Raw genomic sequence first — 26,598 nt, 5'->3', positions numbered from 1 at the left:
CAGAACAGCCCGCCCTCTTTCCATGAGCGAGTCCTACAGCTCTTTGAGAGTTGCTGTCACAGTGCCCCATTCCTCCCTTTTCCTGCTTGAAGCTCCTTGGTCTGTTATGTGAGTGGGTCTTTGTCACCTTTAGAAGTTCTCCAGATCATCAGCTTCCCCTTAATGGTATACTGTATCATCCGTGTCTTCTGCTGCCCCACGATAGGAGAAGGCCGAGCACCGAAATGGCTAAGAGCATGGGCTTTGCAGTCACACAAAACCGACTTGGGCAAGGAACTAAATTTTTGTAGGACTCAGCTGCTGCTTCTGTAAAATGGCGTTCTTAATGCCCACGGAGCTGTTGTGAATCTAGAATGAGATAACGCGTGTAAAGAACTTACGCAAGGGTGTGGTACGTGGTGGGTGTTCAGTTGATGCAGGCTGAACTCTCTGGCTGGCTTAGATCGTTAGAACACAGCGCATCCTCTTGTTCCAGCATTGAGAGGGTGGAGGAAGTGTGGGATTAAAAGTTACTATCTGTTTACTAGAAGTCTGGTTAGAGGCTATATGGTGATTAGAAATTGCTTCCTGCAGCTTCTCTTAAAGTTCCGTTTTTTATTCCTCAGCAACAGTTTATTTGGAAGCCTCACCTGTGTTAGTTCTGACAGGCAAATTCTGCAGGATTGAGATTGATAAGAATGTCTCCTAAATCCGGGTCCTCTTTGGATCTTCAGTTTAAATGGTGTGGCCTTGTTAAGGGAGGGCGGTCCCTGACTCATTGTCTGCTTGGCGACAGTGTGTGCAGGAGGCGCACCCAGGCCCTCTCTGTCCACGTGGAAGAGCTCGCATTAGTAAGGGCGACTGCTGTATGCTGGGCACTGAGCTCCTTCCCGTAGGCCGTATCATTGCACCCTCACAGCCACCTTAGGAGGAGGGTGCTGTCCCCAGGCCGTGAAGTCACTTGGCCAGAGCCACAGAGCTTGTCCGTCAGGATTCAAACCCGCGTCTTAGATTTCAAAGCTTAAATTCTTTGTTGTACTTCATGTAAGTAGAAGGCGGTAGGGAGAGAGCCTAGATTGGTTACATTATTTCGTGCAAAGATGCATCATAAGTCGCCCATTTGCTTTTCCTTACTCCTTTGGTAAGAAGTCTGAAGTCAGATCTGTCTGCCTCACTCGGGCAGCCCGTAAGGGGAGATAGCGGCAGCTGCCCCTGCAGCCTCAGAGGCTGTGAGGCTGTGTCACCGGCTTACTGAGGAGGAGAGTCATGTCGCCGAGGGGCGGGGCGGGTTCGGGGGCGTGCCTGGGGCTGCTCTGGGTCCAGTCACCTTGCGTTACAGGCCTCCACGCTGAATCACGTGGCGGGCTGCACGGAGACCTTATTGTCTTTGCCTTTGGGTTGTCATTTCAGGTAACGTGAACCAGCAGCCCCGAAGTGGGCTTCGTCCTTCTTTCGTGTGTGCTTGATTCTCAACTGTCGTTTTTTTTGCCACTTGTTTGCACAGGAAGTCCTCAGACTCTCAGACTAAACAGGAATTGATTTGTTCCCACATAAACAGGGTACCGAAAGGAATGAGCATGGACAGGATCAGGAGAGGGGATGGTTGACCCTGACTTAGAAGCTAGTTAGTTGTTCCCTTCAGTGGATTTTGTGCAAGGATCTCTAAGCGCTTTTAAGTGTATAGGTTGTGTACGTTTGTAAGTAAACCTGCCGTTCTGACTTTGTCTGTTAACTTGGAAATGAAACCGGATTGCTGGAGGTACACCTGGCTCCATTTACCTTGATCCTATTTGGTTACCCTCCTCTTTAGAAGTTTTTTTTTTTTAAAGATTTTATTTTTTTCCTTTTTCTTCCCAAAGCCCCCCGGTACATAGTTGTATATTCTTCGTTGTGGGTCCTTCTAGTTGTGGCATGTGGGACGCCGCCTCAGCGTGGCCTGATGAGCAGTGCCATGTCCGCGCCCAGGATTCGAACCAACGAAACGCTGGGCCGCCTGCAGTGGAGTGCGCGAACTTAAACATTCAGCCACGGGGTCAGCCCCTTTAGAAGATTTTTTAACAAAAGGGCAAAATTTCAGTGCATTTCTGTGGCTTTAGGAAATTTAACATTTGTTTAGAGCATTTTTTCCTCATGTGAGCTTCAAAATAAGAGGATTGAATAGCTTTGGATATCTCAATAATATTTATGAGCACGGGCTTTGCAGACCTCAGGCCCTCCTGGGCTTCACTCCTGCCACTGTCGCTTACTAGTTGTGTCATTTCGGCATGTGAGCCATTTTGCCTTGGTAAAATGGAATGTCGTGAGGTTTAAAGGAAAGAATATTTGGGACTTGCGTGGTGCATAGAACGCTCTCAAGCAGTTGCTGCCGCTGCTCCTACCACATGAGGAAGGGGACTGCTGGGAAAGAGGAGATAGAAGAGTCATCGTAGTTGTCGTTGTCGGCGGGTGAGGACCTGGTTTTACTCTTTCCTAATGCGGAAGCCATTGGGAATTAACCCCAGGCTAATGTGTCAAAGGGACTCCTCACTTGGGGCTTTTACCCCGGGCAGAACGCATGCCCTATCTCTTTTCTGCAAAGTGGAAATTATTAGTTGTCAATTCCATCTTTTATCTTGTTTAAGATTGAGCCATCTTTGAGTGTATGACATCTATTGTTCGTATGGGATGCTTGGAAAACTTCCTGTTGCCTCCAGTGCCCTGATAAAGGATGTGGGTCGCCACCTCATTGTTAGGAAGTAAACATGGCCCGCTTCGGATAAGCACCTTTGTTCTGATAATGCAGCCTCACACTCAAGGTGTGACTGTATGGCGGCTGGCCAGCATCTTGTGTGATATTTGGAGGCTAGAAAATACAAAATTAGTGAGATGAGCAAGTGAGTCCCCTTATCCTGCTTGGAATCTTTCCAGTAGTTTCCACACCATTGTGAGTTCTCCTCTGGAAGCCTTACTGATGTTTAAGTGCGTGTTGAGACTCACTTTGTTTTTGTGCTTTCTTTTCTCTTCCTGGACAGAAACCAAAGCCCAAACCCCAGCCATCCATCACAAAGGCAACCTGGGAGAGTAACTATTTTGGGGTGCCCTTAACAACCGTCGTGACTCCGGAGAAGCCGATCCCTGTCTTTATTGAGAGATGCATTGAGTACATTGAAGCCACAGGTAAGAGTGCTCCCTGAGAGCCCATCACAGCTTTCGCTGTCTCCAGGCTGCTTTCTAGAGGAATAAGCCGTCTGGAGATTCTGGAATCAGCTCTCATTTGGTGTGAGACGCGCTCTGAGAAGGAGCTGAGCAGTCCCAACAGCTGCCAGGCTCCTGGATCCTCCATCTTCACGTGGTCTGAGGCTGTCGTGTGGGATTATCAGAGCTTTCAGAGTGCGGGAGCAATCCTGTTCTCAGGACTGCCCTTGGGGCTGGTCTAGTACCTTCTCTGTGCCCCTCAGCTCTCTGTCACAGCATGCAGCCTGTTTGTCTGTGTCCTCTACAGATCTGTCAGCTCCTGGAGGCCAGGGAACAGGTTTCATTTATCATCGGGTCCTTAGCACTGTACTGGACACAAATGCTGATACGTTTTGGTTTAGTGAAATGAATGAGTAATTGTGACTGTTAGAGCCCCTGGCCAGTGATCAGGTGCCTGAGATTCATGTGTTGATAGAATTTTTCCTGAGGTAAAAAACCAGCTAGGATGCTTGGATGTCTTCTGGTCAAGCAGCTGCATTTCGGCTCCTCTGACAACATGGTGGGATCACAAAGGCCAGCTGTCTCAAAATTTTCCACAGTTTTCTGGAAGTGACAAAATTTTTACTTATGTTAAAAACATTTATTTCATTCATTTAGAGTTCCCATGACGTGTCTCTTGGGCCTCTCTGTGGAAACTCCTGGAGCTTCCAGTTTCATGCCGTCGTTTCCCTTGATTTTCTCCTGGATGCTGTGAAGGCTGACGGGTTTTGAGGAGAAGATGGTGCAGCGGGCGCATGGTTCTGTGGAGTCTTGAGCATTAGTGGCTGAGCTCAAGAATATGGAAGAATATAGGCTTAAGCTAATTTGAAACTGAGGTAGCCGAGGTCGGGACTATAGCTTTCCTGCATGTTCTTCCTGAATCCAGAGTCGTCTGTGATGATGAGAAGTGTCGTGTGGTGTGGACAGGCCCTGCTGATGAGTTCCGCAGCATCGCGCTGTGCTGAGGGAAGGCGTTAATGTTTACTGAGGAGGCGCCAGAGCACGGGAGCTAGGGTTCCGGGGAAGCCCACCGAGGCTGCCGTTATTGCCGGGGTTTCTCTGCAGCACACCGGGCTGAACCACAGCGAGCGCTTTGCGTCGTCATAGCGCTTCTGCAGCCTTGTTTGGTCCAGTGGCCCCAGAGCCCATCTTTTGGACCCTGGCTTTCTGTCCATGTCTTCCTGGCACCTCTCCTTTGGGCGAGGAGAGCGTCCGCTCAGAGACTCACCGTGAGTGATGGCAGCCTGTCCTCCTTGTCTGCCCAGCACTTCAGAGAGGCTGTGTCATTTGTGGGGAGAGGGGAACACTTTTTTCCTGAACTTTTTATTTAGAAATTATTTCAGATTTATAGGAAAGTTACAGAAATTATAAGTTGTAACCAATTGAAAGTTACAAAAATTCCCAGGTTTCCTAAATGTTAACATTTTACCCGCATTCCCTGTATGGTTCTTTCTGTCCATTTGTGTCTTTTTTCTGAAAGGTTTGAAAGTTGCAGATGTGCTGCACCTTTGCTTGTAAATACCCAGTGGGTGTTTCCTAGAGATGCGCTCTTACGGAGCCACCACGCGCTCATCGAAGCTAGGGCCTTCACATGGGCCCCGTGCTGACCTGTCGCATCCGTAGACGTCGTCATTTCATCACTTGTCGTTAACATGCTTTATAGCAAAAGACAAACGTTTTTTGGGCAGAAGCTAAGCTTGGACCACTTGCTGCATTAGTTGTCGAGTCTCTTTATCTCCTTTAATCTCGAACATTTCAGTCTGGTTTTCATGGCCTTGATAGTTTGAAAGGATAGAGATCGGTTATTTTGTAGGATATTCCTCATTGTGAGGTTTTTTGATGTTTCCTCATGATTCGATTCCTATTTGCACTTTTGGCAGAAACAAGGTGGAAGTGATGCTGTGTCCCGCTCGGTGCCTCACACCAGGTGGCACGTGATGTCGGTTGGTCCATCGCTGGAGATGTCAGCTTCGATCCCTTGGCTAAGGTCTCGGTGCTGCCCTGCTTCTCCCCCAGAAGCTGCTCTTTCCCCTTCGGGGAAGCACCTGTTCTGTGGGGAGATGCTTTGAGGCTGTAAGTAGCTGGTTTCTCCTTGTGCTTCACCCCTAGTCTCAGCGTCCATTCATGATTCTTGCCTGAGACAGTGGCAAGGAGTTTTTCTAACTCTCCTTCCTTCAGCGTTTCTTAGTTGGGGTTCCCCTGTCAGGGCGAGCTTTCTCTTCCCAGGGGGAGCCTTTGTGAACGGCCGCCTCGAGAGGCTCGCCTGTGTAGCACCAGGCGCTTGAATGTCAGCCGCCCGCCCTCTAGCTGAGCATGGCAGTGGCCTTGACCTACCCCACCCCCCTTGCTTCTTACACTGTGGACATGATTAACTTTTTTTACAGCCAGTGACACAATTGTACCTCTCTTTGCCTTTTACTCATGCATCCTTCCGGATGAAGACCTCTTCAGCCCCGCCCCTAATCCACCACCAGCCACTCCCAAGCCCTCTTTGTCTTAAAGCCCTGTTAGACCGCCACTGTCCACGCTGCCACCAAAATGGTCGGAGTGTCAGCGTCCTCTCCACTCTTCTCATCAGTTCCCGTATCTGGCTCTTTGACGTCGTCTCTTGGCTCTGTGCCCTCCACCGCCTCTCCGCTGCCCCACCGTTGCCCGCCTCAGGCCATCCTGACTGGTGGCAGTTCCTCTACTAAAAACCTCTGCTTGCTTCCTCAGTGCCTGCCAGATGCGGCCACACGCTTGACTCCTCCTCCCGCACGCAGCGCTGTGACGCTGTGCCTGTCTGCCTGCCTCCCTCCGCGCCCGCGCCTTTCCCTCCCTCCTTCATCCTTCCTTTTCTCCCCACTTCTGCAGGCATTAATTTTACAACTGTTTGACAAGAATACAAACAGTGTGTTAGAAGGACATGGACCCAGCAGCATTTCTTTATATTCCTCTGCTTTGTGTGTGCCCTTCGTGTGATTTGAAATGTGTCCCACATTCCTCCTTGCCTCCGGAACTTGTCCTCATTCCTCAGGACCTCCCTGCCCCCGGGAGCACTTTTCATGTGGTCTCCGTGGCAGTTCTTCTCAGCACATTTCAACTTCCTGAGACATGAGTCTCTGTTTTCCTGGTGCCCGGGAACCTGGCCACAGTGGACGGTAACTGTCGAGTGGACGAGTGGTTTTCAGCCTGGAATACCTCACTGCCATTGTTTGCTGCTGCTTCTTTGTGCTTTTAAATTTTGGTCATCTACTTCCCTTAGTTGGCATTAGTTTGTACTTGTATAGAATTTCAGGAAAACAATTAACTCTGGTATCCGTGAGCTTAGTGTGTGTGCTGGGGATGTCTTTGTGTGATCTGTTTCCTAAGAGGACTTTTTTTCCTCTTTATAAAATGAAAGCATGTCCACTGTAAAAATTCAGCAAAAGGCAAAAACTGAAAAAGAATTTAAAAACTCATTGATCTTCCACTTAGTGAAAACCACTGTTATTGGTTTGAGACTATTTCTCTGCATATGTGTATAGGTTTTTACTTTTACGTAATTCAGACTGTGTAGTATGATAGTTCTCAAAACTTTTTGAGCATAACTCACTTAGATGACGCAAAAGAGCCCTGAGTTCACCAGCTTACCTACGCTCGTTTTCCTTCAAAAAAAGAATTCAGTAACCAAAAGTTATGTTGGAGGGCTAGTTTTTGAGAAACACTACTTTTTTTGTTTTTTTTTGATGAAGATTAGCCCTGAGCTAACTGCTGCCAATCCTCCTCTTTTTGCTGAGGAAGACTGGCCCTGAGCTAACATCCGTGCCCATCTTCCTCTACTTTCTATGTGGGATGCCTACCACAGCATGGCTTGCCAATCGGTGCCATGTCCGCACCCGAGATCCAAACTGGCGAACCCCAGGCCGCCAAACTGCAACATGCAAACTTAACCACTGCGCCACCGGGCCAGCCCTGAGAACCACTACTTTTTAAAGCAGAGATTGTTTTGTGAGCCTGTTCCCCTGTCATCAAACGCTCTGTGAAAAGGTGACGTTCAGTTGCTGCATGCTGTTCCATTGGATGGCTGTATCAGAGTATTGAGCTGTTCTTTCCTCCTATGCTTAGGGAGCAGATGAGCTCGGAGAGGTGCTTGAGTGTGGTGATAACAGCTTCAGGTCTGCGCATGGACCTGGGGTGGAGTCTTCCTTCTGTCGTTGGCTCATCTGTAGACGGAGGGTGATGACGGGATGTCCTGCTAGGGCTGCCCGGGGGGTCTGGGAGCCTCGCGAGGAAGGCCCTGAGCGTGGCGCCATGCACTCTGAGCTCAGGGCCGCTGAGGCCTCGCTCCTCCCACGTTCCGTCTCCTCCCTCTGGCTGGTTGGGCTTGACCGTTCAGTAAATACCTGGGACTTTTTCTTTTCTCCCCATGTTTTAAATTTGTAAATGGTAAAACCCATTGAAAAGTTGAAAGCGTAGTGCAGTGATCACCCCGTATGCACCAGTGATTGACATTTTGCCACATTTGCCCTTTCTTCCCCTAATTTTTATAATTGTTAAAGCCTTTGAATGCAGACACCGTGTCACTTCGCGCCTGAAAAATCTCAGCATATATCCCTAAGGACTTTCTCTGCCATAACTGCAGTAACATTATCACTTTTCGGAACATTAGCATTAATCCAGTAGTATTTCACATACCGCCTATGTTTAAATTTACTCAGTTGACTTAAAACTGAGCCTCTCGCAGCTGAGTTTTTCTTCCCGGACCCCATCAGTATTCACAGTGCGTTTGGCTATTGCCTCCGTCAGCCCCTTCAGTCCAGAACAGAGCGCTCTGCCTTTTTTAAAAAATTATTTTAATGATGACCTTTTTTGAAGTCTAGACGGTTGTCTTGTAGAATGTCCCCTGTGTGGTCTGCTTCTGTCCCGGTCCGTCATCCTCAGCCCACTCCTGACACCGCCCGTGGCTGCCTCATCCTATGGCTCCTGTCTGAGCAGAGGCTGGGACTGTGACACGGTGGACAGGGTGGCGGGATTGCTGCCTCCGTCCCTGGACAGAGCGCAGCTGTGCATTGGGCATAGGGGCTAAGACTTGATTCAGTGATTGGAGGAATTATGGATTAGGGTTTTTTCCAGGTCTGACTAACTCTTACTGAACTTGCACTGTTCTTAAGGAAAGCCCCACCTGACCCCCATCCCATCTCCTGTCTCTTGCTCGTGGCAGAAATTGCCACATGGCCCCAGTTTCCACGTGGTGGTCCAGGCAGTCACATCTAGCCAGTTGGAGGTGATACTCCAAATGAAATGTGTGCCAGCCCTGCCCCAAGCAGTTCAGAGTCAAAGGTCATTGTGGCCCTGTGTTGGTGTCTGTCTCATACACCTCAGCACTTGCTTGTCCTGGCAGGTACGTAAAATAGTGCGTCATCACTTTCAAGGGCAGAGTTGGGAGTTCACTCTCCTGCCGGCCGTGATGGGAAAGAAACCCAGCACCCTTCTCCTTTCACGCCCCACCTGCCACTTGGCAGCCAGTGTCACAGCCAGCGGCAGTGTAGAAAACTAACCAACCAACCCAAAACTGCGCAGTGGAGAGGGGCTGGCGTGACCGTTAGGAACTGGGACAACTTGAACCATCTCGTGACCTTGCAAATATTTTTTCTAATTACAAGAGTAATATACTTGCTCACTGTAGAAAAATGTAGTCATTATAAGTACAGATAGGTGTTATGAAGATACAGCACAGAATGTGACAGTCCCTCGTGACCCCATCCCCCATCGTCTGCTTAGCAGGTGGACTGTGACTGTGGTGTCTGCTGATACTACCCCTGGGATGTTAGACAGCGTGGGAGCATGTGCATGCTGTTCGGCAGCTTGGTTTCTGTTTGTTTTAATCTAATGCTCCATATACCTTGGGCATCGTGTTTTGAATTCCATCTGCAGGCCAACTGCATTGTACCCGTTGACCTGAGAGGGTGGCAAGAGTGCGTCCGAGGAGAGGCTCTGGGGGCACAGGGAGAGGGGCTTTGTCTGCAGCCCGCTCCACCTTCCAGAGGGGCCTGCTGCATCCCTCCCCGTAGTTCGAGAGTCGACTCGCCAGCTCCTCCTAAACACAGGTCACGAGGAGAGGACCGTGCCTTCTCGCCTCAAACTTCCCTGCTTCTGCTCTGGGTCGCCAGGACTGCCGGCGCTGCCCGCGCACGGTCTTGGGTCCGCTCCCGGCGTCGTGGGTGAGATTGGTTCGGTCCCACCTGTCTCTCCCTGCACCTTCGCATGGCCGTGCAGGCGCCCTCAGCCCAGGCCGGCCGGGGCGACCTCTGCTCGCTGGCTCGAGGGGGTCAGCTTCCCGCTCTTCCAGCCCCGGTCCCTCCCACAGCTGCTCTGGGGTCGCCAAGGAGGGGGCGCTGGGCTTTGGACTGACTGGCATTTCTGGCCAGGACGTCTTTTGCTTCCAGTTTTCCTTCGTGTGGAAAAGGGGTCGTGGCGGTGGAGTCACTGCCTCCCTTGGACAGCAGTGGAGTCCTGCGTGACCGAGACGGCGGCCGAGTAATCTGTGCTGTCCGACGCGTGGCAGGGCTCGGAATAGTCCGCTTTGTCCAGAGTGTCTGGCTGGAGTCAGGGTGAGGGCTCCCTGGCGGAGTCTGCTCAGTCCTCCTGATAATTTCCCGGGATGAGTGCGCGGCCCTTACACCGCAGTGTGCTCACAAAACTAAGGATTTCAGTGCGGCTTCTCGGCCCGTTTTGAGTGAAGGCTTCGCTCCCACAGCTGGGGGAGGTATCCATATGGCACAGAAACGCCCGAGGGAGCTTCCACGGGCCAGCCTGCCGCCTCCCGGAAGCCCAGCGTCCCGGGGCTGGATGCCAAGGGCCCTGCTCGGCTGGGCTCTGCTGCATTGCGTGTTCCCCAGGCCTGCAGCCTCCCTTGTCCGCCCCCTAACTCAAAAGAGCATTCTCTGGGGATGACTTCTTTGAATAATGAGTGAGACCAAACCTCCTGCTTCCCTCTCTCTGTTATTTTTAACCTTTTGCTCTCGGCAGTGGGAGGGGGCAGGGTGACAGTAGCAGAAACCATCTCCCATCCAGCAGTCCTTTTCTTAATTGCTTTGCTTACTGAGAGGTGCTCGGCCCCCAGCACCTGTAGCAGGTGCCGCATAGGGCGGAGAAAACGAGCTGTTCCCAGGGAGAAGCAGTTTCCTTTGGGCCTCGTGAATGATAATGTATTCAGACCATCCCCTGTAAATGACTGGTGGGCCACGGTTTTGTGAGTGCGTCTTAGTTTCCGTGAGTGCCCGTAGAGTGAAAAACGCCCTGTAGTCAAGGAAGCCTGGCAGCTGTTGAAAATAATAATGCCAAAGATGGTTTGCCACGCGTTACCTCTCGCCGCTTTCTATTCCTGACCCGTGTACTGAGTGCTTGCTATGATGCAGGCATTGCTGGGCCCTGGGCTGTGTGATCGCATTGCTCAGAGTCCAGCTGTTCGGGGAGCCGGTCGCACGAGGGGCCCGCGCGCGTCGCAGTCGATCACTGCGCGGTGGGTCTTGGTGTTGGTCAAGCCCACGGTTGGCCTGGCTGGAGAGAAGGCGGCAGCGCTCACGTTCTCTTGCCCTCTCCCTCGGCAGGAATCCAGCACAAAACCTGGCAGCAGCCCCAGGCTCTGCCTCCCTGGGCACAGGACTGCCCTGGAAGTCACGGGGATTTCAGAGCCCTTTGCTAGAGGGCCTGGAGCAGCCACACAGCCTGCCTTGGGCTTTCAGTGCCCGCACTTCGCAGGCTGTCGTGCAGGAGGGGCCGTTTTTATTTGCCTTCCAGGGACACGGTTCCTTGATGGGCAGCAGAGTCAGGCCAAGCGGGACCTCTCGTCTCTGGGTGTGGGGAAATGCAGAGACAGCACCAGCTGGCTGTCGAAGGACAGAAACTTCCAGATAAGTTGTTAACAGGTCTAAAAATAGTTAGCTTACTCTCTTTTTGGGGGGTGTTTGTGTGGCAGATTTCATTCGTTCACCAGATATTTAGTGAATATTTATGTTAACTAAGCACCATCAGAACTGTGTTGAACTGAAGTCTCCCCGTGATGTCCAGGGCTGGGTGAGACAGACAGTCACACAAAAGCGTAATGAACTCAGGTGAAGAATGTGACTGGATGTAAAGTCCCTGGGGAGTAAAACGGCGGACAAGACCCAGTGAAGACCTGGAGCGGTTGAACCTCACACGCTGCTGCCGGGACATACAGGGGAGACTGTCTTTGGGAAACTCTTTGGCAGTTTATTAAAGAGTTAGGGGCCAGCCCAGTGACGTGGGGGTCAGGTTCGTGCCCTCCGCTGTAGCTGCCCAGGGTTCACAGGTTCGGGTCGCAGGCGCAGACCTACCACCTCTCGACAAGCCGTGCTGTGGAGGCATCCCACACGAAATAGAGGAAGATGGGCACAGATGTTAGCTCAGCAACAGTCTTCCTCAAAAAAAAAAAAAAAAAGGATAGACTCACTTTGGAAAAACTCTTTGGCAGTTAATTAAAAAGTTAAATGTACTTACCATTCCACTCGTAGGTATTTGCCCTAGGGAAATGAAAACATGTTCACACAAAGGTTTGTACTCAGCTGTTTCTAGCAGCTTTGTTCATGAGAGCCCCAGACTGGAGACCACCCGATGTCCATGAACAGGTGGATGAGCAAACTGGCCCATCTGCCCCCTGGAATGCCACTTGGGCCCCGGGGCCGACTCCCCACTCCACGCGGCAGCGCGGTGGAAGCCCACAGTCACTGTCTGCTGAGCGTGAGAAGCGGACCCGGAGACCAACATCCTGATCCATTTATCTCCAGCTCTGGAAGACGCACGCCCGTCTGTTGTGACAGCAGGTGGATCCGCAGTTGCCTGCAGCTGGGAGCGGTGAGAGGAATTGGTTGCGACGGGCCTGGGAAGACTTTTGGGGTGGTGGGAATGTTCCATGTCTTGCCTGCAGAGATGATTTCACTCATGTATACGTGTTTCAAAATTATCAAATTGTACTCTTCAAATGGATACAGTTTATTGTATATGAATTATGCTCAGTAAGTTGCTTTTTAAGAATGAAAAAAAGTCATTGCGGAAAGGGTTTGAGGGAACTTGGTATTTACATGGTCTCAAAATATCACCCAGCACATTAATTACTAATTACAAAGGGGAAGTGTACCTAATGGTGAGAATTCTGGGGGGTACCACCTTAAAGTGATCAGACCTGGCGCCCCCACTAGTGGTTGAACCTAACGTGTGCCTCCTTGCCAGAAATATTTAATCGGAATCGTATCATGAGGAAACAATCAGACAACTCTAGAATGTGTTACATTTTACAAGATAACTAGCCTGGACTTTTATAAAAAAGTACCATGAAACAGAAAAGCTTTTAGGGGCCTACTACAGCTTCCACACTTACGGCACGACCCCTTTCCGTCCAGATGGCCGGGGGTGTCGGTGAGCTTTGGAGTCCTGACTGTCCTGTGCAGTAGCTGGCCCACTCGAGGCAAGCACGGGCGCTCTCAACCACGTGTTCCTGTTCCTTCAGATCCAGCACAACAGTAATAGCTCCTGAGAAGGGAATTGGTGAGAATTGGATGAAATCCCTAGCTCTTAGTAATCGCCCAGTTGACGTTAGCCATTATTTTGCTGGCTCTTGTCACTGATTTGCTATGGTTGTGGAAATCCAGGCAGGACATTTCCCCAGAACAGGAAGGGTGAGATTGCACAATGTCTGTAGGCAGTTTTTTAAGACTTCTCCGTGAAGTATAGCATCTGTTAAGAAAGCGCACCCATCCTAAGCACAGCTCAGTGAATAGCCACAAACGGAAGACGTCTGTGTGACCGGTACCCAGACCGAGAAACAGAAGGTGACCAGCCCCCTCTCCCCGACCCCGTACCTCTTAGTGGGGAAAACCACTATCCTGGTTTCTAGCAATCAGAGAATAGTTTTGTCTGCTTTTGTACTTTAAAAATGGACTCCTATCAAACGCACAGTTTTGGTCTAGCTTCTTGCGCTTGCCGTTATGTCTCTGAGATTCATGTGCAGTGAATCCATAAGTTCAGCTATGGCTGTGTTTGACTGTAGATCATTCGCTCGCATTGCTGTAGACTGTTCGGTCATGTGAATAACCCCCAATTTGCTCATTCATTCTACCCTTCGTGGACATTTGGGCACCCTCCAGTTTGGGGCTATTGTGAATAGGGCTGCCATGAACATTCGTGTACAAGGATTTTGTTGCATATGTGTGTACTCACGTGCTTCGAGTATATACCTAGGAGGGAGGCAGTTTTTAATAATTAATTGGAGCGTGTTGAACATGTGGTTTAAAAGATGTCCTGAAGCCCATCCCAGCCCTGAAGGGGCATAATCCATGAGGCTGGGGGCTGAAGTGGTGGGGGCTCTCTGCTGCCTGTTTACGACTTTGTGTTCCGTATCTGCTGAGGGACATGGGGGTCGTGGCAGGGGTGTACATGGGTGCACAGAGCTGTCTCACACAGTCTTTTAGCAGCTGCATCCTTCCCGTCTGCAGAGTGTGCCTAGCTGGAACAGTCTTGCATTCTTCCAATACCTTGTGGTGTAGCTCTTTGCTTTGCTGGGTCTCTCCCTGTGGTTTCCAGTTGAGACTGTGGTTAGCACAGATCCTGATAACCCTGTGGTTTTCCTCGCCAGGCCGTCTTTTGCTTGTAGGGCACTGCTCTGATGAAATTTTGGCTGTTTGTAACATAGATAAGTAGATGTTCTTATTGACCCCTACCAGCGAGGCTCCAGAAGGAAAGATTCGGCACTGCGGGCAGTTTGTGAGGCGAGGAAGGGCGGGGAAGAGTCCGGAAGCAAGCAAGGCTCCTGCCCCGTGTCGCAGAGGGCGCGCACCAGCCCTGCGGCCCTGGCTTGCGGCCGAGGCTGTAGATCAGCCTGTCTGCTCGTTTGCAGGTCAGAGTGGAAGTCGTCTGTAAGAACGGCCTTTGACAGAACACTTAGCCGTGACCTCCCTCCCGGTTTAGCTCAGCTGCCTGGGTGAATGAGCAGAGTGCCTCTGCGTGGCAGATTTAAATTTCACCGCTAATTGAGGGGAGCATCTTTAGGGAGAATCGCTTGCCATTAGATCAGAGGCCTTTGGGAGACAGCCTGGCAACAAACGCATCAGGGCAGCTGCAGGCCGGGGGTGGAGATGGGGTGGGGACATAGTGCAGCTGTCATTAGTACCTGGGGGATGGCCCCCCGAGAAGCCGAGGGAGGACTTTTGCCCTGTCCCCGTGGGGACCGTGCGCATGTGCACATACATGTTAGGTATGTTTCGGCTGCCTTTTTCCCCTTGTTTTCTTGCTACTGAGTAATCTGTACAGGATGAACCTGGAGCCAGACTAACTGCCTTGATTCAAATCTCTGCTCTGCTGCTTATGAACAAATATTTAACCTCTCTGTGACAGTTTCCTTGACTGTAAAATGGGGATAAAGATAGTACTTGCCTCTGAGATGATTCAGTATGTTAAAGACCTCATGACAGTACCTGGCAGGCTGTAAGCGCTCAGGTAGCGTTTGCTGCTGCTATCACCGACACTGTCCAAGTTGCATCTTCCACTCGCGCCGGGCCCCTCAGCTTGCTGGAGCCCACATTCGCCAAGCCCTGCTTCCCCTGGGTCTGTTCCCCTCCCCCTGTGCAGAGGCCCCTCGCCTTCAAGGTCCAGCTCAGGCTTCTCCTCAGGGGAGAGCAGCCCAGTGCCTCGCTGCCCTGTCTGAGTTCCTGAGGCCCTGTAGCCGGGTGGGTCAAGCATGGACTTTGGAACCAGTGGCTCTTAGTTGAAAATCCCAGCTCTGCTGCTTTTCTTAGCTCAGCTGCTCCACGGCTCCGAGCCGTGTGCTTCCTCTGTCAAATGCGGCTGTGACAACACCCACCTTATTAGGGCTGTGAGGATTGAAGAGCTCATGCACACAAGCTCCTTGGCCTGGTGCGCGTGGTGGACACTCAGAAGGGGGAGCTGTTGTGATTTGTGGTGCAATTTTCAGGGCCAGCTGCTTGCTCATCTGATTATTCCGTGGGTTAGTTTGGAGTCCCTGCTCAGAGCTTCAGTCCTCATGGGCGGAGATCTTGTTTCCTGTCCGTCTAGGTCCTCTCCATGGTTACAGGGGAGGCGTTTGTCCACATGAGCCCTCTTCACCCCGTTTGCGCGCACTCTTTAGATCAGTAGCCCTCTGTGTGTTTGGTTCTCCGCCTGGTTTCAGAGTGCCAGGGGCCTGGAGGGCCTCGAGCCAGGAGGATTCTGCCCTTTCTTCCTTCATTCAGCGTGTGGGTGCTGAGCACCTGATGGACCGTGTGCCAGCACGCTTCGGGATGCTGCTGATGCAGTGTTGGACAGCACAGCTAAACTCCTTGCCCTCAGGTGGCGTACAGTGCACTTTAGAGGGAGACAGACGATAAGTAAAATAGAAAGAATCTTAGTGACTAGTGCTCGAGAGGATAAAAGTGAAGCAGGACAGTGGGCTGTGCAGTGTCTGGGGTGAGCGTTAACATTTTAAATATGGAGGGCTGGGGGAGAGTGGCGTTTGATGAGAACCCGAAGGAAATGAGGGAGGGGGCTGTGCTGTTACCTGGGGAAGAACCTTTGAGACGGAGAGAAGAGCGAGTATAAAGTTCCTGAGACTGGAACATTGGTGGTGGGGACCTTGGCTTTGACTCTGAGGAGGTGAGAAGCCACTGGAGGGTTCGGTTGGGGGGGCGCTATTTGGCATTTGTTTAATAAAATAACTACCCGCTGTGTGGAGAGCAGCTCTGACGTGCAAGGGCTTGAATGCTCGCCACCCAGCTGCCTGTCTGCCCCGTTCTGCCCTTCCTTCTCTGAGTGCGTGCCCAGGCCTCCACAGAGCTGGCACGGGTTCCCCTGGGCCCTTAGTTTAGACCTGAAGCTGTGGAGGGTATATAACAGCCTGGGGGCCGCCTGGGTTAGAGCCCGAACTGGGGGAGTGCAAGAAAGAGGGAGCGGCTGGGCCTGCTCCCCCCCTGGCTGGCCTCTCCAGCCTCCCCTTCTCACTCCTCGGTTTCGTGCCTCCACGTGTTTGCTCATCGCTGTTCTTACTGCCTCACATGTTGCTTCTCCTCCCGCCTGACAAGTCGCCGCTCTTTCTAAAGCCTCCCTCTCTACACATGCCTCTATTGTAGCACATTTCCCCTGTATTTGGGTTAAATGAGGTCGTAAGGGAGGGGCCCTGATCCCGGAGGATTAGTGTCCTTATACGGAGAGACACGACGGAGTGCTCACCAGACACCAGATCGGCCAGCTCCTTGATCGTGGACTTCCTGGACGTCAGAACTTTGAGAAGATAACTCTGTTGTTTAAGCCCCCCGGTCTGTGGTATTTTGTCACCGTCCTCCGAGCAGGTGAAACAGGTGGCAAGGTGACTGCAGGCATCAGAACTCCTGAGGTCCTTAAGCTACGGCTGGTCCTTTCTTCATTGCTGCATCCCTATGGGGCCTGGCGCCCCAGAGACCTCTGGCAGAGATCTTTGTGTTCACATGACCAGAACAGAGCAACTGGGTCAGCAGGAGTGGGAACTGAGGCAACAGAAAGTCAGGAGGACTGAGACTGATGGCAGAAGACGTGGAAGAATGTCGCTCGAGACTCCTGGTCTAGAAAGATAAGCTCGCCCTTTGTGTAGCACCTGGCTCCCGAGTGGTTTATTTGTTTGAAATGTAAGATGACTTGGGTATCAGACAATTGAATCCCACTTTTTCAAACAGAGATGGTGCAAGGCCTTGTGATTTCACCCCAGTTTGCATTCTTTTACTCTTGGCTGGAATCCTTTGGCTTTTTAAATTTGCTGCCCTCCCAACAGTTTAAAAAAACAAACTCATACCATTTATCTTTTCACGTAAGCTGCAATTTGGTTGAAACAAGACCTTTCTAGTATGTAGTCCAGAGCTCCTGATAACCGGAACGACAATCAGTGTTTCTGTTTTGTGATCTTTTTGGTGTGTTTCAAAAGCCACAACAGAAAACTCTTTCTTCTGTCGTGGTGGTCAGGAGCCAGCATTTGAGCTGTGGCAGCGCGAGAGTCTTTGTAGAAACTTAATCTCTGAGCTGTTTGCCTTCCTGGGCTGGGCGCTCTCCTCTCTGAAGGGAGAGGAGGACCTCAAGGCTGGGTAAATTCAGAATTCTTCCAAGCCTTGAAAAATGTAGATTATGTATTTGTTGTTGTTGCTGTTTAATGTCACTGAGACTAGAGGAGGAAAAGTAAGGTGAAAACACTTAGCCTGAACTGAGCTAAATGAAGCGATTCTTAATTCTAAGAAGCCTCTGGATTCTAAGCTGCCCCCATCCGTGCGATACCAGCTATTGGGGGAAAGGTTGTGGGCGGTACAGGAAGGATGGGTATTAACGTATGTTAGCCTGGTTTGGAAAACATTAAAGTGGGCTGAGACGTACATCCTCAGATGGAAGGGGTGTGGTGGTGGCAGTTTCAACAACAGTGATGAGGAGGATAGTTAAGGTTTAGGGGCCCGGGTCTCAGCTGTTGATGAGCATTATTTCGTTCCCTCCTCACCGCGAGGGGTAGAGTCCCAGAGGAGTCGCCCTTGCCCACACACAGCTAACCGTTCAGCAGCCTTCTCAGCAGCAATTTATGTAAAGCCGACGGGATCTTCCTAATCTGAACAGCACTGCTTCATATTTCCTGTGTTTGGGGTAAGGAAGTTTTATCTTTAGAGTGATCTTTAAAGGGAAGGGCTTACCCAGCATTTAAATAATAGAAGCAAGATGACAGGGGACCCCTTACACCATTTGAAAGAAATGGTCGTGTTTTACAAAATGGAAACTGCTGGATTGTCCTCATGCTTTTCTTCTTGAAAAATATGAAGAAGCAAGTAGAAATGAGCCTTAATGCTGCCACCCAGTTATAACCATCATTTAACAAGAGCGAGATTACAGCAGAGTGGTTAAGAGCCGCCCACTGCAGGCCGTCCGCTCGCATGCCAGGCCTGGTTGCCACCTCCTCGGCTCTGTGATTTGGGACAAGTTACTTACCTGTCTCAGCCTCAGTTTGCTCATCTGTTGAATGGGGATGATGATAAAAAGAGTATTTTTATATATTCATATATCTTCCTGGATTTACCTACTGTTTCTAAGCATTTGAGAAACACTCGTTCATGGCTCTCAACATACTAATTACAAACGGTTCTTAGCTGTTCTTAAAGCGGACCTTCTAACACTGCCATTTAGGTGGGACCATCCTTCATCCTTTTTTCTCAGTCTGATTTAATCTATTAAGTGTGTAGTTTAGATGATTTATTCCTTCAAATAGGCTTTCTCAGTTGCTTCAGATTTGTGAGGTTGGGCACAGTAACCATTTTGGTCTGGCGGCAGGGCGACTGATGCGGCGTCAGAATGTGGCACTTTTAGTTGTGCATCTGTCGTTCAGTCAGGCAGTGAGGATGTTGAGTGAGTGTCTTTAGTAGACAATGGGCAGGACACGGTCCCTGCCCTTAGGACTAGGAGATGAGAGTGAGGCGCTTGGTGTAGGAGGAAGGCTGTGCCTGTGTTCAAAAGGCTGAGCACCCAGAGCGGAAGCTGGAGTCATTTCATCTCTCTCATCCTGAATTTCTCCAACGGAGAGTGGAGATAGGATCTGCCTTACCTGTGCTGCGTGATGGGTGCTATTGAAGATCGAGACCCACAGCAGTGTTGGTAAATTGTAACCCTTTGCGGCTCTTCTTGTCCTGAGGCGTGTGGGTCTCATCGTTGGAAAGCAGAAGCCGGGCCTCCGGCTGCTCTTGGCTGGGTTGGTGCCGGGTGCGCTGTCCCGGCTCCTCTCCCAGCAGCCCCGTGAGGCCGGCCTTCGGCTGATGCCCAAATCCTTAGGGGTGATGGCAGCCTTCTGCTGGTGCCTTCCCAGGCGGGGAGCTGGGTCATCACAGCTTTGGTCTGATTTCGTGTGTTTCTTGCCTGGTAAGAGGTTGTCAATTTAATCATGGCCTGCACTGCAGCGGCTCCTAGACTTTTTGGTTTAGTGGACCAGTACGGGTCCTCTCGGCATTTTAGGGGTAACAGAGGGTGGCCAGCTTTTTGTTCTGCCAAGCAAGGACAGAGTTGGAACTTTTGGACCCAGCCCCCAATGTCCAGAGAGGTGAGGAGGCTGGAGATGGCGTTCAGTCTCCCGGGACCAGCCAGTCCTGCCTGTGTCTGTGTAGTGAGCCCTTCATGAACCCTCGGTGGGGAGGCTCTCAGAGCCTCCCGGTTGGGGTGCTGGGGGTCGGCATGCTCAGGGAGGGCGTGGGAGCTCCACACTCGTCCCCCACACCTTGCCCTCTGTGTCTCTTCCGTCTAACTGTTCCTCAGTGGTGTCCTTTCTTATGAACCGGTGACAGTAAGTGAAACGTGTCCCTGGGCTCTGTGGGCTCTTCCGGCGAATTGTCAGAGCTGAGGAGGAGGTGTGGGAACCTCGGACTTATGGTCTGTCTGTCGGAAGGACGCAAGGCCTAGGGCTTGCAGTTGACATCTGAAGTGGGGACGGTCTGGTGGGCCTGCCCTTAGCTCAGGCTCTGCGCTCCCTCCAGGCAGTTATGTCAGAGTTGAATTGACTTGTTGGGCGCCCAGCTGGTGTCCAGAGAGCTGGAGAATTGGTTGGTGTGAGGAAAAATCCCACTCAACAGTTGGCGTCAGAAGTGCTGTGAGTGAAAACAGGTCGCTTGCTCATGGAATATTTTCTTCACATGTGCTGCTGAATGCTGTTTGCTGATAGTTGCGCATTAGTATTCATAAACACGGTCACGCTGTAGAAATATTTTTCCTCTTGAATGCCCAGAAATGTGTATTGTCTTTATATTCAAATGGCAGTTTTGCTGGATATAAAATTACCGGGTTAGCCCATCTCCCCTTGAGGACGTCAGATGCCTGTCTCTGCTGTCTTCTAGCACGGGCTGTGCGTTGGAGAGGTGAGGCCAGCTGTGGTTTGCTTGACTGCCCCCAAAGATCCTTTTCTCTTTTGTTTTAAGTCAGTAAGTTTCCTAGGACATGTCTTGTTAATTGACAAAGTCCATTTTTCTTGGAAAAATAGTGAGCCCTTTTCACCTGTAGATCTGAGTCCCGGTAACGTCAGCCTGCGTGTCGTTTATCGGGCGCTCTGCGTGTCCCAGTGTCTTGTCTTTTCCCTGTGTTTTATTTCTGTAATGGAAGAACATTAATTTCCTCCTCTGCTTCTCGGAGCTCTGCGCCTGAGTGTTTTATCTACTTCTGTTGTCTCCTGTCTTTTTCAAGTGCTGTGTCTGTGCTTGAAACGCTGTCCACAGAGGGATTGCATTGTTCTTTTTTTTTAATTCATGGGAATATATTTTTATTTTGTACGTGGCAACTTTATTTTTCCTTTTTCTCCCCAAAACCCCCCGGCACACGGCTGTATATTTTTAGTTGTGGCTCCTTCTAGTTGTGGCCTAAGGGATGCCACCTCAGCGTGGCCTGATGAGCGGTGCTGTGTCTCTGCCCAGGATCCAAACCAGCGAAACCCTGGGCCACCGAAGCAGAGCGCACGAACTTAACCAGTCGGCCACGGGTCTGGCCTGATGGCAACATTTTTGATGAAGGTTCTTTGCAGTTAGTTTTCTTGTATCTTCCCCCTCCCCTTTTTTTTTCTGGTGAGGACTATTGCCCCCGATCTAACATCTGTTGCCAATCTTCGTCTTTTTGCTTGAGGAAGATTGTCACTGAGCTAACATCTGTGCCAGTCTTCTTCCATTTTGTATGTGGGACAGCTCCACAGCGTGGCTTGATGAGCGGTGTGTAGGTCTGTGTCCAGGATCCAAACCTGCAAACCCTGGGCTGCCGAATTGGAGTGCACAAATCTAACCATCTTCCCTTTTTGCTGGTGGTCTTTCTGGAGATCTTGTGCTGGTTCCTTTTTTCCTTTTCTTTTTCCTGGGGAAGATTTGTCCTGAGCTAACATCTATGCTGGTCTTCTTCCTCTATTTTGTGTGGGTTGCTGCCACAGCGTAGCTGCTGATGAGTAGTGTAGATCTGCGCCTGGGACCTGAAACTGGGCTGCGGAAGCAGAGTGCACCAAACTTAACCACTGGGCCATGGAGCCGCCCCCCCCACCACCTTTTTTTAAATTGTGGTAAAATATAACAAAATTTACCATATTCACCATTTTTAAGTGTGCAGTTCAGTATGTGCTGAATCCCTGTAAAACTGTCATTCATGTCTGAACAAGGTGATTCCTTCCTAGTCTAGCAATCTCTAGAAAATTCTTTCGAGGAGGGGCTAGCCCAGCAGGAGTTTTCCTTACATATTCTCTCTGTGAAGGGGACTGGTAGCCTTTCTTGCCCTGGGACATCTGGAATTGGCTCTGGTCAGGCCCCAGGCGGTCTCTCTGTGCCCTCCCTCCTGATAGGCTGCTTCCTGCAGGTTTCCTCGTGGGTCTGACTCCTCGTGCCAGCTGGTCGGAGGCAGGCTCGGGCACCAGGCCCGGGGCCAGTTCCCACTGTCAGAAACAATGGGCTGCTGGTGTTGCCGCCGCGGAGTGAGGCGTTCACTTTGCAGAGATGGAATGCGCGCTTTGTCCGACATCTGGAACAGCAGGCGTCCTCTTTCATCGCGTTCCCACACCCTCAGCTGACCTCTGCAGCATGCGGCGGTTCTTACTCTCATACTGGGCTTTGGGGTCGCACATGCCTCTAGTTTTGTCAAAGACGTGGTGTTTCTGTTTCTCATCCCGCTGGTTGCTTCTGTGTGCTGCTCTAGAGGAGACGGCGTAGTCTTCTGTATTCTGCCCCTTGGAAACTGAGTGCAGTCTTCTCCCTTAAATAGATTGAGCGTTCTCAGAAACTCATTTTTAGGGTCCTTATTTTTTGCCTACTGCTGAGAACTTCCTCGCTACCATTGGTTGGGAAATTGCTGCTTTTGTGTCATTTCAAGGTCACCTGCTCTTGTTGAGGGAGTGGCTGCAGGGTGTACCGAGACCGCGTGTTTAGACCCTGCCCTACCTTCTCTCCGTTAGCCTGGCTGTTTCCGTCTGCCTCTGATTTTACTACCTTTCAGTTAGACCTTTGTCCGCGGGCCCCCGTCTTCTTGTGCGTGTGTGTGTGGATTTATATTCCTCTGCTCCAGACCCTGGAGGAAACATGTGTCCCCTGTGCCCAGGCAGAGTGTGCTGGGAGCAGAAAGCAGGCCAGCATAATGCCCAGCCCAGGAAGCTCTTGGTGAGCTTGTGGGGGCCAGACCCGCGGCCCCCATGCGGTGTGGAGGGTTGTACAGGTTTGCACTCTGTAGTCTACATACAGAGAACAGATTTCCTTCTTCATCCCAGTCTTAATTATCACTGTTATTTCTTTAGCTAAATTTTTCTCCTCCGCTGACCACAGTATTTCAGTCAGGTTAGGCCAGGTTAAAATTTCACTGGCTTAAAAGAGCAAAGGTGTCTTTCTCACCCACGATGTTTGTCCAGGGGCCTCCGCTGGGTGTTGTCATCACTCAGGGACCCGGCAGTGGAGCAGCCACCCTCCTGAATGCTGCTCTTGGCAGAGGGAGAGACTTCAGGAGGGTCCCCTGCCAGCGGTTCATGCCTCGGCCTCCCTTCGCTTCTGCTCACAAGTCGTTGGTCAGAACTGGTCATGTGACCTCGCCTGACCACAGTGGGCAAGGGAGTTCGCTCCCTTGGTCCTGGGAGAGGAGAGTGGGACAGTGGGAGAAGCCGTGACGACGACACAGCCGCCTGTCATTGTTTGAGCTCCGTTTAGAGTTTCTGGTGTCTGCGTTTGTACATTTTCCTCTTAGCACACCAGCAGAGTGGAACACCTGTGCCCTTAGTTGTGCAGAGAACTTCCTGGGTGATCTTTTGGAGGAAGAATGTTCTGCGCTAATCTCTTTCCCCTTTTCTGCATGATCTTACTTAATCCCCGTACAGTCCTGTGAGGTAGAGACTACTGTTTTCCTAGTTTAATGATGAGCTGGTATTGAGGAAAATTAAATCATTTGCCCAAAAGCGGCTTAACTAATAAGTAGCAGACTCAGCTCAAATGTTGATCTAATTCCAAAGCTCAAACTCTTAATCGTATTTATTTATATCGTGAGGCCTGAGTGTCCGCAACTTTGAAATGAGTGGCTTGTTGGACTAGCTCGTCTCCCAGGGCCTCACTGAGGTGGAGGTCTGTCCTCCTTGCCAGACCCAGCACAGCAGCCCTGGGTGACCATGCTTTGAAACGCTGCCCTGCGGATTTGGCCTGCGAACGGAAACAGGCTGCAGCGGAATGATTTTAAAGAGGAACTCTCGACAGGGCAGAGAAACGTGATTCTTGGTGGCACTGGCTATTCCTTTCTTGCCCGATTGTAGTGTGAACCTTGGCAGCCAGCAGTCGTGGTGGCTTGCTGCGTTTGATGGAAATGTCCAGAGCCGGCGTTCTTTGTAGGTGGGGGATATATGTACAACAATACGTCACGTGCTTTCTCTGGCCTTCTACGTAAATCTGGCAGTTGGGAGACCAGCTTTTAAAATAGGTTAAACTTAAGACTGGATTCTTTGCCAGGTCTTCAGGTTTCAATCTCCTTTTTAAAGCTTTTGTTATTTTTGTTGTAAAATAGATACTCCTTGTTAAAAATAATCAAAGGCAGGGTGTTTAGAAATTGGTGCACTCGTGTACTGTTGTGGGAATACAAATAGATATGGCTATTTAAAAAGACAATTTGGAAAAGAAAAAAAAAGACAATTTGGGGGGCTGGCCCCATGGCCGAGTGTTTAAGTTCGCGTGCTCCACTTCGGTGGGCCAGGGTTTGCAGGTTCGGATCCTGGGTGCAGACGTGGCACCGCTCATCATGCTGAGGCGGCGTCCCACATGCCACAACTAGAATGACCTACAACTAGAGTATACAACTACGTACTGGGGGGCCTTGGGGAGAAGAAGAAAAAAAAGATTGGCAACAGATGTTAGCTCAGGTGCCAATCTTTAAAAAGAAAAAAGAAAAACAATTTGGCGGTGTCTTTTAAAAAGTTTGAACTCATATGTCCTTGGTCCTAGCCACTGGCCCTTCTGGGCATTTGTCCTGTAGAAATGTTTGCATGTGTCCACAAAGGTCTGTGCAGGGGTGTGTATTAACAGGAGAACCGTGCATCCGTACTCTGGAGTACTGGGCGGGTGTTAAAAGGTTAGGTTTATGTACCAATATGAGACCATATCCACGATTTATTGTAAAATAAGAAAAGCAAAGTAATGTGTGTAGCATGATCCCATTTATAAGGTAGAAAAACCTGTGTGTTTATGCTCATGACTTGATGGGGAAAGGTCTAGAAGTAGAAAAGATTTCAGGAGTGTCTCCCCAGCGGCTCTGGGAGGGGAGGGAGATTTTCAATAGGGGTAGTGGTAAAAAATAGGGTTTTTACTATTTATATATAGTCGCTATATTATATGAAAATAAATTTAACAATGTATGTAATTTTGTAAAAAAATTGAACGGTGTAGAATTGTTTGAAGTAAAAAAGTCAGGCCACTTCCCTGCCTCAGAGTGATGCGCTATGAGGAGTTTGGATTGGCCCCTTGCGGAGACTTGCTTTCTCTGCACATACATACACATAATGTGTAACAAGGGCGACTTGTCACGCAAATGTGGCAGCACCAAACACACTGTTCTCTGACTTTCTCTTTTTCCACCTAAAAATGTATTGTGGGCGTTTCCCCGCATCAGTAGATACAGATACACTGTTGCTGCGCTCCCACCTCCTCCTCTTCCTCCCCCTCTTCCTCCCCCCCTTCCTCCCCCCTTCCTCCCCCCTTCCTCCTCCTCTTCCTCTCCCTCTTTGTCTTCCTACTTTCTAAATGTTCCTCTTCCTCCTCCCCTTCCTCCTCTTTGTTCGCTGCATAATGTTTCTTCGTCTGGATATATCATAATGTATCCTGTTGGGGGACATTGTTTCCAGTCTTTTATTATAAACAGTACTGCAATGGACATCTGTCTGTAGGAGTGTAAATACACATATGCACAAATGTGTGTGTGCAAATATATCTGTAGGATAAATACCTCAGAATGGGCAAAGGGTATATACATTTTATATTTTGATGAATATTGCCAAAATACTGTCTATATACCACTCCCATCAACAGTGTCTTATGGTAGCGTGGAGTGTTTTAAACAGTGATATGTTAGAATTGGAAGGTGCCTTAAAAATCATCTGGTTCCACTCTCTACAATATGAGTAAATGTCGCGAACATGTTGAACAAAAGAAGTCAGAAACAAAAGAATATATACTGTATGATTCTGTTTCTATAAAGTGGATGTATTTTCCTGTGCTATTAGAAGTCAAGATAGTGGTTATCCTTGGTGGGGAGTAGAGACTGGAAGGGGGCTTCTGGAATGCTGAGTATGTCCTGACTCGATCTGTTTACATGGGTGTGTTCACTGTGTTAAAATGCATCATGGTACGCTTCTCCATAAACTCATAAATGTGTGTCACACTTCAGTAAAAGTTCTTTTAAGCATCTAGCCCAGCGCTTTCACATTACAGATGAAACCCCAAGAGTTGAAGGGTTTCCTCCCTCCCCGCCGTCTGCAGCTGAGATGTCCCGAGGGCCTTGTGCTGGAGCCCTCGCCTGTCTGCACAGTGGGGCTAGCAACGCTGTTGGCACTCGGGAGGGCTGTGAGTGTGTGGCGGTGTCTCTCGCCTTGAGGCCCTGGGAGAAGCATGGTGTGTCTGAGAGCCCGCTGCTGTGTCAAATGGATTTCTGGTTTGATAGCTCACCCTGCTGTGTGTGGGGGAACCCCACACAAGGCCTCGCACCAAGTCCGTAGGCGAGCTCCAGAAGGTTGCTGCTGAGGACCAGTCCGGCGCCCCGCCATGCCAGCCGGCCTCTCACTCGGGATGTCTCGTGCTCGAGCCTTTTCCCTGCGTCCTAGTCTCTACGCTCCCCTGCTGCTTAGTCCTCTTCAGGCCAGTGCCTGTTTCCGAGAATGTATCTTTTCAGTACAATTATTTGCTGAAAATAAAAAGAAACAGGTTTCTTTCTGTTGTACCCTCCCTGGCCTGCTTTGGGAGGGGGTGGAGTGGATTCCGAGGAACCGTCCACGTGCTGTGTGACTCGGAGACGGGAGCTGCCAGCCTCCAGGACCCTTCATTTTGCTCTGCAGATTCTCTCTGGAAGTTTCTGTGCATCAAAGCATAGCTGGGTCTTCGAGCATTACCCGTGGTCAAAAATTGTTGCCGCTGAGTAGAGATGAAGAGGTATTCTGCTGTGTTCTTGCTGGCATGCACACGCTGTCGCCTTTGCTAGTGCCGGTAGCCCATCTGTGTGAACTGCCCTGTTTGGTCCTGAGTTAGAGTAATGGCTGATTTCCAGGAGCCAGCCCTCTTAATATGACACCCTCGCTAGATGGTCTGTTCCCTGTCCTTACAAGACCAAGAGATTTGCATAAGCTTCAGGTAAGTGTGTAAAGTCCAGGCTGGCCTCCTCTTAGATCGTAAACGTCCCTGACACGTGGAGGAAATGTTAGAGAAG

General features: G+C 50.3%; 1 protein-coding gene across 1 annotated transcript in view; it reads left to right on the top strand.

The window, feature by feature from the left end:
* Positions 1–26,598, top strand: part of ARHGAP35 (Rho GTPase activating protein 35) — a 76,681-nt gene that overhangs the window by 17,824 nt on the left and 32,259 nt on the right. Inside the window, exon 3 of the mRNA XM_046682787.1 lies at positions 2,991–3,135. Coding sequence (XP_046538743.1) covers positions 2,991–3,135 — 145 coding nt within the window. The remainder of the gene's footprint in view (positions 1–2,990; positions 3,136–26,598) is intronic.

Source organism: Equus quagga, chromosome 13 (genome assembly GCF_021613505.1).
Source record: "Equus quagga isolate Etosha38 chromosome 13, UCLA_HA_Equagga_1.0, whole genome shotgun sequence".
Taxonomy (NCBI): domain Eukaryota; kingdom Metazoa; phylum Chordata; class Mammalia; order Perissodactyla; family Equidae; genus Equus; species Equus quagga.
This window is presented reverse-complemented; position numbering and strand designations above follow the sequence as displayed.